Raw genomic sequence first — 14,645 nt, 5'->3', positions numbered from 1 at the left:
GGAGCCCACTGCCCCACACTGCTCTTTCTAAGCTGGGCTGAAGTGGACTTCACAGCGGGAGAAGAAACGGATCCTACATGGAAGCCCAGGAGCACATCGAGGATGAAGCACCATTCCACATACACTTGACGGGCACCCTACCTTCCAGATAACTCTTCCTCAAGAGTCCTCAGGAACCTGACCTTGGTGTTTATTCCAAAATTTTAATTCTGAAACCATAAAAGAAAAGAAAAAAGAAAATACAGAATGACAGTCAGAAGTCACAGAGCATGGCACTGTCAGCTCTGGTTATTGCAACTTCTCTCCCGTGGATGGTCCCGGAGAACACCCCAAGCCACTTGAACTGAACCTGTTGCTGCAGACGAAGACTCAACGAGAGCCTCAGGACTGGCTATGTTCTCTCCTCTTGAGATGCTTTTTCATTTTCAGCTTCCCTGCCCCTGAAATGTCAAAGTTATACTCGGACGTGACGTAGGGTACCTCCCCTTCAATTCCAACCTAAAGTGGGGTGGGGAACAAGGAAAATAAAAAGAGGACAGTGTTATATGTTGCTCTGTACCTAACACTCCCATGCACCTGAAAGATTTGTCACCACTGAAAACATTCATTCCGAATCTCTCAACATAACCGCGCGTGCACTCTGTCTGAACACACGAAAACATCCAATGCTAAGAGGAGAGTGGGGCAGAGTTACACACAGTGCCACACGTGGCAAACAAAACGGGAGAAGTATGCAGAGAGGAAGGACTGATTCGCTGTGAAGAGCATACTTTTCACTGTGCAAGAGCCAGCTATCAGTAAACTTACTAGAAACAGCCAATGCCTCCTTCCAACTGGGGTGTTTCTGCACTGCACAACCCTCATGTGTGGTGTCCCACTGAAATCATTCACGGAGTCCCTGTTCCGTGGTCCTGTTCATTAAGAGCACCTCATCTCTGAGTTCAGTCCCTGCCAGGATGGCCACCTGGCAACCACGTGATGGGCGCTCCAGCCACCCACTAAAACTGTTCCAGTTCAGAAGGCTTTTTTGCACAGGAACGGCCTTCTCCTCATGCTTTTCTCTGTTAGTCTGGCTCCAGTGTCAGTTCCTTCAGAGATGAATAGCATGTGTGTATAGGCGCATGTGCATGGCTGCTCAACCTATCTTTTAAAATTTCCAACAAAGTAGCATCTGTAACCGTCCAAAGGAGTCCGTTCTAGCGGCAAAGAAGCTCTGGCCATCAGCAAATGCTTCCTAAGTTTTCTTGGAACCTCCTTTCTTGTAACTGGCCTGCAGGGGGTTTCATAGTCTGATACACCTGCCCTCCGGAGCAGCAGGAAACTGGCATGGTCTGCCTTCTACGGAGCAGCTTCACCAGCCTCGGGGGCGACCCTCATACCCCCTTTCTGAGCCTGCTCTTTCCCAGGCTTCACATAGCCCCCCCCCCCAACTGTTCCTCAGAGGGCTTGGCTTTCCTGCCAAGAAAAAGGATGCTTGGAGACTCTTTTGTGTGCTGGCTGAAACCAACTAATTCCACTGCCCACTTCAAAAACATTTGAATCGTCGGGTACAGAAGCCGAAACACCCCACAAAATCAGGGCGTATGCACTGACGTGCACGCAGTAAATGTAATTTATTCCTGGCAGTTCAATCCTGCCTCCTCTGCCCAGGGATGTCCACAGATGTCTAAGTTTCTCCACCTGGGCTTTATGCAACCGCTGAGACTAACTTTAGAGCAGGCTAAGGAGCTCTGCTGCCCCTCCTCTTCTTCCCCGTGACAGCCAATCATTTAAGTTTTTGCTTTGGCAATATCCATACTCTGAAGAGCTAGAAACTGGGCTAGTTTTAAAATAAAGCCGCTCACGGCTTCCCTTTAATTTCAGCACCTCCCAGCCAAACCTGCCCTTACTTGGTTCAGGAAGACGGAGTTAGGAATGGAAATATTCCCCACAAGTAAGCAATTCACAAGTCGCAGGGACTCTGGAGCAACTGGACTCAGGATGTAGTACAGTTTCTTGTCCATGTCCACCCCTCGGACAATTCCTGCAAAAATAGAGAATTTACAAAGCATCCTTTCTGAGTCCTGTGGAGACACTGAACAGAATTAAGGAGCACCTGGAGGTTTGGTGACTTAGCTGGAGACCTTTGTCTCAGGACAAAAGAACAGACGCATCTTAATATGGAAAGCAACACAGAAAGGTTTTTAAGGCTCGGTTTCAAACTTGATTTTATCGAATATTGCTTGCTTTTACTATTGGATTTGCTCTGATTATATCTATTGCAATTTTGCTTGCAAAAGGCCCTAAGGAAGCGCAGAACTAGGCAAGTATCTGGAACATGACCACAAAAAAACTGCACAAACCAGAGGCGAGCAGCTAACCTACTGCACACAGGAATATAGGATGCGGCCTGTCTGGCTATTTATCCATCTAACCCAGTGTGGTCCACTCTGGCCAGCAAAAGTTCCCCCGATTCCAGGAAATAAGCAAGAGATATAGAGGGAACCCTCTACTCTTCAGTGATGTAAGCAGTGATGAGAATACGTGGGCTCCACTGTGGTGCCACTCTCTCCTTTCACCAAGATATGCTGAGACCAGGTGGGCCAATTCAGCCTGAGCTAACATTCCCAACCTGATGCAGTGACAAATTCGACAGCCTTTCTGATGCTTCTTTGGTCCAGAAGGTAATGGTGAGCAATGGTGAGGAAGAGAGGTCAAAACCACCTGGGAGCTACAGACACCCCCTCCCTTGAGCTACTCCTTCACAATCTTGTAAGTGGCAGCAGTTCAGTACACAACCATTTAGTTTCCAAAGGTAGGAGTGTGTGGTGTGTGTGTGTGTGAGAGAGAGAGAGACAGAGAGAGAGATCCATGTCAGTGCCCGGGGTTTGGCTGGCAGGAAAGCCTGGGGGGCGGCAGGGTGGAGCCACATACATGAGTCTCCTCAGCCTGGAACTTGACACCCTTCCAACTTCTTGGTGGCCTGGAGAAAGGCGGGGGCTTCTCTTGGCTTCCAAAGCTGGGCACAATGGGGAGAAAGCCCTTGCTCAGCACTGGGGAGGGAGGCCAGACCTGTGCCAGGCTGAGGCCTCCAGGACTGAGCGCACTATCGCAAAGAAGGGCCTCCTATCTCTGGGGCAAGAGGAGGGCTTGCCCGATGACCCAGGTCCACCAAAGTTTGAAAAAGTCACTGGCCACAGATGTTTCTATGCTGAAGGGCTCCCAACAAAATAGGTCCACATCCCCAAACACCTTCATGGAGAAGACAGCTCTGATTTTCCAAGGGGATCTGAACTGGAGCAGGCAAAGCCTTTCCTTCAGCCATTCTCATCAGCCCTCACCAAGGGCTGGGAGTCCCGGCAGTTGCCGTCCATCAACCTCTTCAGGGCCCACATGCTTTGCCAATCTCTGGTGAGGAGGAGGAGGCTTCCCATACAACCCGCTTACCGAAGCCCAGGCAGTCACAGATTGGCGTCTGGGTCAGCAAGACTGGCCCCTCGGCCTGAGAAGGGAGCTCCTCCTGCACCTGGCAGAGGCCGACCCAGCTGGCATTGAGAGCATATAAGATGTGGGCAGGAGCGACGTCCACGTGGAGAACCTTAAGGGCGACGGCACCAAAGGGGACCTGGAAAATAAACACACGTAAAGCATAGCCAACCGTGCTTTTTTAAGGTGCCCAACTGGGGGAAATTTCTAGCTGAAGTCTCGGAGAGTCTCTGCCAGCTGGAGGGAAGAACACAGAGCCAGACAGAACCAAAGTCTAAGGTGGTACACAGCAGGTTTGTCACCTGGCTCAGAGTCCGCCATCCCAGCATGTCCTCAGACGACTCTGCATTTGGTCTGATCCCACGAGTCATTAGACAGAAGCCTTCACGGAAAGGAGCTGGGCTTACCTGGTAGGGCACTAAGCCATGCAGAGGAAGGACAGACTCTGAGTCTGAAGGCTGCAAGAGGCCCAGATACCCCAAGACCGCCAAGTCCCTCAGGGTGCTGCTGTGGGTTCGCCTGGAGGAGCAACAAGGAAGGGGATTCAGAGACAGGCTGGGAAGGGCTGTGGGAAGACACCGAACGGCTGGCCCTAACCTTCCGAGGCTTCCCATCTCTCCCCAACCCCAGTGGAACAAACCAGAGACACAACTACTCCTCCACATCCTGCTCCAAAAGCCTCTTAGAACTTGGGAATGGCAGATCGAGGGAACCAGTTCAAAAGGGATCAGGACACCCAAAGAAAAGAAAGGGCCTTTAGAATAGAACGACAGAGGCCATACAAAAAAGAAAGAAAAAAAAAACCCAAACAAGACAGCTTGCTAGGTGTAGTAGTGGCACGAATCCTACTAACCAGTCTGCAATGTTACGTTCCTAGACAGGCAAAGAGAGAAATCAAGAAAGCTCCCAGAAACTGGAGACAGAATCCAAAGGGGCAGCCGGGTTACTACAGGGAGGATACAAGGTGAATGGGCCAGAACACTACAAGAAAAACTAGGAGAAGCGGTGGGAGGCTACATTCTTGTGGCAATAGCTTTGACCTCTGAAGAAGCACAAACCTCCCCCTGGTCTATCCAAGCTGCTCTGGGACTTGATACTCACACACTGCCCGCAAGCCCAGCTCCTGGGAACTGTGGCTGGACACAAAGCAGCTTGTGGGCAGAAGGTGGAAGGCGGAAATCTCTGTGGCTCCAGCACTGCCCCACATCCTCCGCCTCGCTCTTCAGACGCTTGGCCGTGCTGGGACCTTTGCGTCTTGTGTGAAGGCCGGCAGCGCCGCAGACGTACTCCAGCGTAAGCTGAGGCACGTCCTTGAAGTCTTCTGCGCTGATCTGGACAACGTGGCTGGGCGACAGCAGCCGGATGATGTCGATCAGAAGGAGCAGCCCCGTGCCTTTGTGTGCCGGGAGAGAAAAGGAGAACAGGGTACAAGGGGGCAGGAACCTCCACGCAAGAGCAGAACGTCATGCTTTAGGTGGGAAAAGGGACATCCTCAAGAATACAACGTCCACACTGAGGACAAGTGCCAAGGCTCAACCTTGCAATAACTGGGGCAGGGAAAGAAGCAGGGAGGAAACCATCTGTGGGGCACAAATGCCCCACTGCCCTTGTCTAAGAGGGATGAAGTTCAGCCCCATCTTTGGCTTTGATAATTTCAGGAGGTATTGTTTAAATGCATACCAGTGGGCTTGCATGCACCTTGCAAACTAGAAACCTATCTTTAAAGAAGGGTAGAAAAGAATAAAAGCTTGCATTTCCTGGCCATGAGTGAGTTCCCCAAATCTTACATCCTGCTCCCACAGAATCACAACATAGCTCAGACAACAGGCCTTTTTGCTGCAGGGTGCCATGTCCCCCGACTATCATCTCTTGCACCTGCCTTTCCTCACCAAAAATAATCTCCAAACATTCTACAGAAATAAAACATCTACCCGGAATTATACCGATACAGCCGATCGACCCGCTAGGGGTTCTCCCAGGACCAGGGCCCCACTCTTCCTCTGCCATTGCCTCCAAGCCCCAAATGGGCATCCTCTACAGGTTCACAGAAACTCAGAAAAAAAAACCCAAAATCTTGAGATGCTCCTTTCTTTCCCCCTCCCTCTCCCAGACCAGCTATGCTGCCCCCCCCAGATCAGCTGACTCTGACCATCCCGGGGGAACAAAACACCTGCCTCTCCTGCAAAGTGGGACATGCAAATATACTTGAGAAGGACAGATAAGAGCAGGGGACGCCCCAGGAGCCCCCCCCCCCCGATTCCCTCCCTGTCACCCAAAGGCACTTCTCCATGGCCCCCACCATGGAAAGGAAGCGGCTTCTTTCCCTACTTTTCAGCCTCTGCTTCCCCCAGCCTCTGGAGCCTACAAGACCCCCTTAGTTTGGTGCCCCGTGCTCTCCAATGCGTCGAGGGAAAAGGGGAGCCTGTCACAAGAGACAAAAGTTGTGGACGTCCTCACCTTTGACCCATCCCATAGTGTTCACCACTAGGGGAACATCTCTCTCATAGGCAGTGAACACAGCTTTGACGGTGTCAATGTATCTCTCAGTGTCCTGTTCACAACTCGTTTCCCCAAAGTACATCATTTTGTGCGGTCTGCGCTGGTGAGTATATGGAGGACCTGCCGAGGAAGAAGACCGGCCGGACAGAACTAAGCCAACGCCTGGGTTGTACGGAGCGCATTTCAGCAGTGGTTTGGGCTGCCCTCCCTCCCTGTTTTTCCTCCACAGATTCCTTTCATACTAATCCAGTCCTTCCCTCCAGTTTATCTCGAGCCTTCTGGAAACCCAGAACCCTCAAGACAAGGTCCCCCTCATGCGGGGACTGAATGGTCCTCCCTCCCCTTCAGCAAACCCTTTATAAAGCACCTACCCAGCAGTGGTTCTGTCACGTTAATGAGGGAAATACACCCAGGAGGTGTGAACTCAGGTTGCCCCAGGTCACATTCCAAATACTCAACACAGGGAAGCCTATTAATTTTGAAAAAGAGAAAAGGAGAAGTATTAAGACATGGCCCTGAGGCCCGAATGAAGAGCAGGAGGACTGCCTCTCGCTACGCCGGCCTGCCAGCAAAAGCCGGACCTAAGGCTACACACCGGCTCTGGCAGAAGATATTACCAATCCAAACCTCCGCCCCTGTTCTCATGCCTTTTAAGAGGTGAGAAGATGTGCCCGGGGTTATTACTGGCAGACTATGGAAGTCTTCCTTGTGGGGTTTCGCCCCAAACAGTTTAGAGCGAATTCATTAGACTTAAATCTCTCAATGCAAAAAAAGGGTTTGCAATATTCTTCCAAACATCACAAGCAAGCAATATCCTGATGCTAAAAACTCAAGGCGTTCCACTAAGTGTAGCGTGCCCTTGTTTTTAATCACATGCAGAAAAAAAAAAACAGGAAAGCTACAAAGGGGGAAGTTAAGAGGCTAATCCTGTCGTGGAGACCAAGCCAAGGTTAGAGGAATCACATCCTGCACAGCAGATATGATGACAAGACACCTTAACCTTCAGGAAAGGTGAGGCAAGGATGGAGGGTGTGGGTGTATTCCCCTCTCTAACCACCCCGGCAGGCCTGGTCCATTGTTTTGGCCCTCACGGGTCTGGCCTCACTCACCGATTCAGCAAGAGATTAATCAGGTATCTGTTGAAGGTGGACTTGCCCACACTTTTGGGGCCACAAACTAAGATGACAGGGCAGCCTTCGTCCTCCTCTGAAAAGCAAACACATGGTGGGATCACCCCTGCGCTATCTGAGACCTGTGCAATCTCAACATGATTCTTGCAGGAGGCCCACAATGAAGTGGGGTGCCTATGCACAACCTTTGGAGAAATACAAGAAAACCTTACAGAGCTGTTCATGCAACCTCAGCACCTCCAGAATCGAGGTGGGCCCATCACTTCCTCCAGGCCCTTGATGGGAGACCTTCTCTGTTGATATAACGCTGCCTTGCTGGGATCCTTTCCCCACTTAGCTCTCTCATGAAAAGTCTTCATTTGTTCGTGTTCTGGCCACAGCACCCCCGGGGAGCACCTCCTGATTCTGAGCACTCACCTTGACAGGCCTGGAGCAACTCCTCAATCGCCAAAAGCATGCTTCCCGACACCAGCAGGCCGTTCTCCAGAGCCAGCCTCCCAACGCCGACAGAAGCTAGTGCTTCGTCTTCCAGGCTGAAACAGGGGACCTTTTCTTTCTAGGGATGAGAAAGCATTTCCTGGAAGGCTGCAACTGTAAAAGTCAGGGAGCAGGAAGCACAAAGGAATGCAGGGGGTCCGAGGGAAAGCTTACTTCCATTGTGAGACTATCGGCTGTTTTTTGCAAAGCAATCTGCTGCAATAAAGCGCTCACGGAGAACACCCTGCTCAGGGAGGAGTGGCACAGGAGACAAGTGGGCAGCTGAGCCTTTCCTCTTAGGATGAGAAGCAACAAAGGGCTATGTCTACCCTCTGCCGGCCTCCAGTGGGTTAGTAAACAGATACAATGGCTAGTAAATGTTGTTGGAAGGTGGTCTGTCTTCCCTTCATGCCCTTCTCCTGGGTTTCTCAGAGCCATCTGGCTGATCACGCTGGGAAGTGGAGAATGGCTCAGATGGGCCTTTGGCCAGTGTCAGCAGAAATGTTTCATTTTCAGAATAGATTGGAGTCACACGGTACGTGTAGGGGCTCCTTGCAAACATCTGAAAAGCAAATCTACTTGTTTGCAACAAAGCGCCACGTTTACTATCAGGCAAAAGATCAGAGATATAATACCAACTCAGACCTGATCAATAGTATACTGGGATAACTTTACTGCCAAGGTTTAACCAAAAAGTTAGCAAAAGTGGTTGAAATGTCTGTCAATGGAAATAGATCACCTAAACCATGAAAATGATAAGCTAATTATTACAGACATTATACACAATGAACATGTTATGTTAGGGTATCTGAGAGCTGCCAGTTTCCATTTGCTGCATATTGGCCCCAAAGACCACACATGTGGCCAAACTTACTTTTGCTCTGAACATGTGGGAGAAACTGGGGTGGCTGAGAAGGAACCTTGTCACTGGTGTATCCAGATGTTCCAGCAACACAATAGAACATTGAGGAGCAAATTTTTTCATCAGCTTGCGTCTGGCGTCTGCAAAGACAACAGATGAAGCAGTTAAGTTGCAGGCCAGGTCTGAAAGAGAGACAACCACACAAGCTTTTTGCTTGGCCTTCACTGCCCTTCATGGGGAGAGGAAACTTTTAACAGGGGCATCACCCTATGTGGTCTCAGCTGGGGCTTCTCCATTCCTGGAAACCTTCAGACTTGAACCCAACACTCCACTAAATGGCAAGGAGTTCCATTCGGTCTTCCTTGCAATTCTTACAAGAGGTTTGTGTTCACTAGCTTCAGAGGCTTTCCACTCCAGTCCTGAAATATGGCACAATTGGAGAGAGACGGGCAGAGGTGAGGCTTTTACAGCGCCCACTCCAGAATGCTGGAAGCTTCTTCCACGAACAGTTGTGGAGGAGCAATGACAGCCGTATTTCTGAAAAGACTGCTCTTCTGTTTCCTGTTAATTCCTCCACAAAGACCAACATTATCAGTGCCAGTTTGGTCTGGTGCATTTTATAAAAACATCTATGTGTACCTCTTGGGTTACTTCCAGAGTGAAGAGATTTGCGCCTGCCCAGATGTCTTAAACTTGCTCTGCTAAACAGAACCCTCCTGTCAAGTCTCTTCACTGGGCAAAAAGATGACAGGTGCTCTCCCCTGCTTACTTGCTAGACTCTGCATCTTGCTCCTACACCTTCTCAAATCCAGGTCTTGCCGACTACTACCCAGCACCAGCATTCACACCGTTTGTTACTATAGGGCACTTTTCCTACGGAAGTCTCAAAACCAGCTCCCCCATTATTATTATTATTATTATTATTATTATTATTATTATTATTATTATTATTATTATTATTATTATTATTATTATTATTATTATTATTTATTTATTTATTTATTTATTTATTTATTTATTTATTTTATTTTATTTTATTTTATTTTATTTTATTTTATTTATATCCCGCCTATCTAGCCAACTCAGGACCACTCTAGGCGGCTAACATCAGGTAATAAAAGCATACATACATAAGCTCAGCTGACAGTTAAGACTCCTGGACCCTATAACACACACCTTCCAAAGCTGTCACATAATCCCGCAACCCCACAACTCTCCTGGGAGCTGGTGGGATTTGGCTAGAGTGAAGTGGAAATCTCAGAAACCCCTGGCAGACAGAGGTCCAGCCCAGGGCTACAGAGGAGAGCCACTGCGTCCCCAGCCGGAGATTGGAAGACAGCCAGCTTCGCACTCTCTCCAAATGTGCTTGGGTGTGCATATGCACCCTGTGTAGCCACACGGGCTACTGTATCTGCAAAATATTTCCCCTGGCATAACTCAGTCCCCAGAAGGTGGCAACAGCACAAAGCATCCTGACTTCCTCTTAGATCCCTCAGGAGCCACAGAGATGGCAAGGTCTGACCCACCTTGGGGTACGTGGTGTGCTCGAAGGATGGACCTGGCCTCCCTCTTCATCTCCTTCTCCGGTTTCTCTGGCTCCTTGTAGGCGATGGCTTTCATGGTAAGGGCACAGTGGGTATGGGGGGAAAAGAGGTGGTAGGGGGGCTGGTCGGGAGTGATGGTGAACCCCAACACCTCCACGGAGCCATACAAACATGTCAAGCAACACTTGCCGGTGAACGTCAGGGTCTGTGGAAGGGAATGGGAAACGTGACTGGGCTTGGGTGCGGAACATGTGCACAAAGGCTCCTTCCACCACCTTTCCTTGCAAAGCACCCAACCCTGAGAGACAGGAAAACTTGAAATTCAAAGGACCTCTGGGTAGTGTGGGCGGCATATAAATTGAATAAATAAATAAATAAAGGCACCTCCTCCACCACCCTGGTAACCTCATTTCACCCACCCAGAGCCTTCCCACCCACTTCCTCCCCTTCAAGCCCTCCAGGAGAGGCAGTCAAATTCTCCCAGCAGCCATTAAGCAGACCTCTACAAACAGGCAGGGCTGCCAAAGACCAGGGAGCTCACTCTCACAGGTCCTCTGGAAAGGCAGGGCACTCTGCCTGGAGCACTGGCTACGTCTGGGTTCAAATTCTCCCAAGCCCCCCCTTTGCCTGGTCTGCCTCACTGGGTTGTTGTGAAGATGGGACTGAGAAAGAGCTGGCCAGAAAGAGAAACAGGGTCGGATGTCCCTCCTTCTTCTAGCCTGTCCTACCCCACAGGGTTGTTAGGTGCCTCCAGGAGGCAATCCTGGAGCACCCGCCCCCAGTGGAAGCCCCGCCCTCTCCTCTGCATGGCCCCGCCCCCGCCCCGCCTCACCTGCCCCCGGAGACAAAGGAGGGCCGCGCGGCCTTCGTGGGCTTCGGCAGCGGCCGCCAGGCTCTCTCCCGGCGGCTCCGGCTCCTCGTCGGGCGGCGGAGGCGCCACCAGCCCGGCGGCCACGAAAGAGGCGGCGAAGTCCCGCCAGGCGTCTTCGGGGCCCTCGGCCGACACCGCCTCCGGAGGCTCTCGGGGCCCCGGTCGCCGGGGCAGCGGCAGCCGCCGCCGCTTCCGCCGCCGCTGGTGTCGCTTGAAGGAAGCCAGGCTGCTTTTCGCCATCGCGGCGCCTCGTCGCCCCAGCGACCGCGGAGACCTCCCTGCTCTCGCGAGACTAGCGCCGAAGCATCGCGGCGACGAGGAAGAGAGCGGGAAGAGGCCAGAGCGGCACCAGCGGCCGAGCCGGCGCTTCGCGTACCTCGTCACGCCGGCCACATAGACTGAGTGACGAAAAACTGACAGAAGACTGCCCTGCGGCTCGCTCCCGAGTTTCCCCCCTTGCTTTCCAAAGAAATCCAAAAAGCCACTTTCTCAAACTCTGGCATTACTGCAGGTTAGACCTGCTGTTTTGTTTGTATTCCTCATTGCCTGCTTGGCGTTGCTACTGTTGAACACTGAAACCTGTGCTGTGTGTAGCACACTTTTGTGGCCTTAAAAAACGAGCAGGTTTGTTTCAGTCCTAGCTCTCCCAGATTGCAGCCCACTTCTGGAGAGCCTCGCATGAGTTCATGGGCACAATGCCTGCAGTGGTCAGGTGGGATAAAAGTAAATGGATACGTTAATGGTGCAAAAGGGCCATTCTTGTTTTAAACATTTGATTAGTTTTCCGGTCTATCTACATTGTTTTGTGCTTATCAGACATCGTGTTACATATTTTGCTTACAATTATTTGTTTTTTACATCTCAGTGTTTTCCTGGTTGTCCCCCCCAATTCCAAACATCTTTCAAGCATTCAAACCATTCACATACAGATTTTAGTACACAATATGACCACTATCATAATATTACTCTCATATTATATAAAATTCTTCTAATTATTGTTCTTTTAACAGTCTTCTAGTAACATTTTTATTAAAGGTGGTTCCAGATCCATAACACAGCTTTATATCTAATTTAAGGTAAAGGTAAAGGTTCCCCTTGACAATTTTTGTCCAGTCGTGTTCGACTCTAGGGGGCGGTGCTCATCCCCATTTCCAAGCCATAAAGCCAGCGTTTTGTCCAAAGACAATCTTCCGTGGTCACATGGCCAGAGCGACTTAGACATGGAACGCTGTTACCTTCCCACCGATGTGGTCCCTATTAATCTACTCGCATTTGTGTGCTTTTGAACCGCTAGATTGGCGGGAGCTGGGACAAGCGACGGGCGCTCACTCCGTCACGTGGATTCGATCTTATGACTGCTTGGTCTTCTGACCCTGCAGCACAGGCTTCTGCGGTTTAGCCCGCAGCGCCACCACGTCCCTCATATCTAATTTAGTTTACCTAAAATAAAAAATCACCATATTACATCTTTACTCTAATTAGGCCTCCCTTATTTCAATTTAATTCTCCTTTTTAATATACAGAATATACCCTTTTACAAATCCAAATGGTGAATATAAACCTGTTTTCAATATTAAGGGGCCCTTCCTTGTTTTCCCTTTTTTCATCTTTCTAGGTAATTCCCTCTCTAATTTCTTTCTCATTTAATATTACTGTGTTTTCAAGTTTTCTGTCATCCCTCATGTCCTCTGAAGCCATTTTATAGGTCTGATCTATGCCCACCAACTCTCTATGCACCCAGTCCATCCTCAGTGAGTCCTCCAGGCATCTTATTTATTTTATTTATTTATTTATTGGACTTATATACCGCCCCATAGCGCTACAAGCACTCTCCGGGCGGTTTACAATTTTAATTATACAGGCTACACATTGCCCCCCCCCCCAGCAAGCTGGGTACTCATTTTACTGACCTCGGAAGGATGGAAGGCTGAGTCAACCTTGAGCCGGCTACCTGGGATTTGAACCCCAGGTCGTGAGCACAGTTTAAGCTGCAGTACAGCGTTTTAACCACTGTGCCACGAGGCTCTTCTGGTTAATTTTGCTGTCTTTTTCCCCTTGTCCCTCCCTGGCACTCCTCCCTGATCCAAGACCGGTGCCTCTCTTGGAACAATTTCCTCAAGCTGCTGTTTTAATTGGGATGCCTCATCTGAGATATTCCCATCTCCTTCCTTGCCGCTCCCTGCTGCCTGCAGACCACAATCCATCTGATGTTGATTAGCTAATTTTGCTTCTTCATAGTGAGGTTTCACGGTGTCCAATATTCTTTCAAGTGCAAGTTTTATTCCGTTCCAGAATTCTCCTTGTTGTGCCATTGCAATATTGTATCCACGGCAGATGGCCTTAAAAGTCCACTTTAGGGTTAACTTCCCAGCCAAGCTCAGAGGAAGTCAAAAGGGAATAACAGCCAAGTAGTCAAGGTCACAGCTCCTGGGCTCCACGCCAAGAGATTCCAAATAGTCAAAATAAAATTCAGATTATCAAATATAGGTTGCAGGAAAATTTCTCAAGCTTCACAGCATCAAACTGTAATATTCTCAAAGTATATTTTAAAGTTATTTCCTTTCCATCAGCTATCCCTCTCACCAGATCTTCTGCCGCTTTTTAGTTTCTGAGGGACAGCATTTCTTTTTCCATATACTGTATAGGAATTTTTCAGGGGTATAAGCAATTAGTTATAAAAGTCTCACCCGATGGTAAACAGCGATGTCAAAAGGCTGGTTCTTGCTTCTTTGGCCGGCTGCCAGCGACTTGCAAGCAAGCCGAAGCTGCTTGTTTCTGCCCGTTCGCTGATTTGGGAGTTTCCTGGATCGAACGGGGTGGCCGCCGCCCCCCCCCCCCCCGTGATCAACAGGCTTCCCCCACCAAAAAGGGCCATTCTTGAGAACTCAGACAGAAACTGGTCTGTTGATATGTCAGGTGCAACAGAAAACGAGTCTACTGGCATGAAATGACATCCGTGGCCTGCATCTTTCGAAATGTTCCGCACACTGTTCTGAAGAGTGCAAACCCAAATGGCTGCCTAATGGGACCATGGTTCTTTCTCCATCCTATACACCGTCCAGAAACGAAACAAACAGCCAAAGGAGGACTCTGGGTCCATTCTAATACAACCATTCTCATGCCTATAAGGTATCATAACACAAGGACGTAGCTGGTATGGCTTAACTGGACTGGAACAGTAAAGATTATGTTCCCGTGGGTAGGATGGCACTGGAAATCTGTTTTAAAGGAATTTGACGCTATGAGAAACTATATATCGTGTCACCTCATCCATGCTACTACTACAGTGTTTATTTAAATTTATTCAATTAAAATCCACCCTTTTCCTTAAAAAGGATCCATGGCAGCTTACAACAATTAAAGGACAGTATTTAATATTAGTAACAATGACAATTTTATACTACATGGATGGAAGAATACAATACAAAAAACCGCCAAACAAACATAAGCAACACCAAAACACCTTCAATGCAGGAAAGTACGACAATCTATTTTAATAACCCCACTTAGGGAAAGCTTGTTTGAAGAAAAAGGTCTTTTCCTGCTTGCAGAAGGACAGCAAAGATAGGGCCAGCTTGGCCTCCAGTGGCAGGGAGTTCCAGAGTCTCAGAGCAGCCACAGAGAAGGCCCTCTCTGATGTCCCCACCAAACCCAACTGGGAAGGTGGTGGGACTAAGGGGATGGCTTCTCTTAATGGTCTTAGCACTTGAGCAGGCTCATAATGGGAGATACAACCTTTGAGATAGCTTGGAACCATGCCATTTAGGGCTTTATAGATGAAAACCAACATTTTGGAT

At 49.3% G+C, this 14,645-nt stretch overlaps 1 protein-coding gene across 1 annotated transcript; it reads right to left on the bottom strand.

The window, feature by feature from the left end:
- Positions 1 to 174: 174 nt before the first annotated feature.
- On the bottom strand, positions 175 to 11,145 carry NOL9 (nucleolar protein 9). The gene is made up of 12 exons (XM_072977727.2): positions 10,810 to 11,145; positions 9,960 to 10,182; positions 8,446 to 8,573; positions 7,512 to 7,650; positions 7,074 to 7,170; positions 6,336 to 6,433; positions 5,923 to 6,084; positions 4,567 to 4,858; positions 3,873 to 3,984; positions 3,427 to 3,604; positions 1,890 to 2,023; positions 175 to 498 (listed from the first exon to the last, which is right to left on the bottom strand). The coding sequence occupies exons 1-12, from the start codon at positions 11,086 to 11,088 to the stop codon at positions 382 to 384; spliced, it is 1,959 nt and encodes a 652-aa protein (XP_072833828.2). The 5' UTR covers positions 11,089 to 11,145; the 3' UTR covers positions 175 to 381.
- Between the last annotated feature and the right edge of the window lie 3,500 nt (positions 11,146 to 14,645).

Source organism: Pogona vitticeps, chromosome 7 (assembly GCF_051106095.1).
Source record: "Pogona vitticeps strain Pit_001003342236 chromosome 7, PviZW2.1, whole genome shotgun sequence".
Classification (NCBI taxonomy): domain Eukaryota; kingdom Metazoa; phylum Chordata; class Lepidosauria; order Squamata; family Agamidae; genus Pogona; species Pogona vitticeps.
Note: the sequence above shows the minus strand (reverse complement) of the source record. Positions and strands in the feature narration are given on the sequence as shown.

Bases quoted from the DNA above. Each gene is read 5' to 3' on its own strand.
- NOL9 (XM_072977727.2), bottom strand. From the start codon at position 11,088: ATGGCGAAAAGCAGCCTGGCTTCCTTCAAGCGACACCAGCGGCGGCGG. The intron at 3,985-4,566 runs GTGAGTATCAAG...TTGCTCCTCCAG, and splicing joins GCTGGGCTTGCGGGCAGTGT to GCGAACCCACAGCAGCACCC. The intron at 499-1,889 runs GTAAGGGCAGGT...ACCCCACTTTAG, and splicing joins ACTCCGTCTTCCTGAACCAA to GTTGGAATTGAAGGGGAGGT.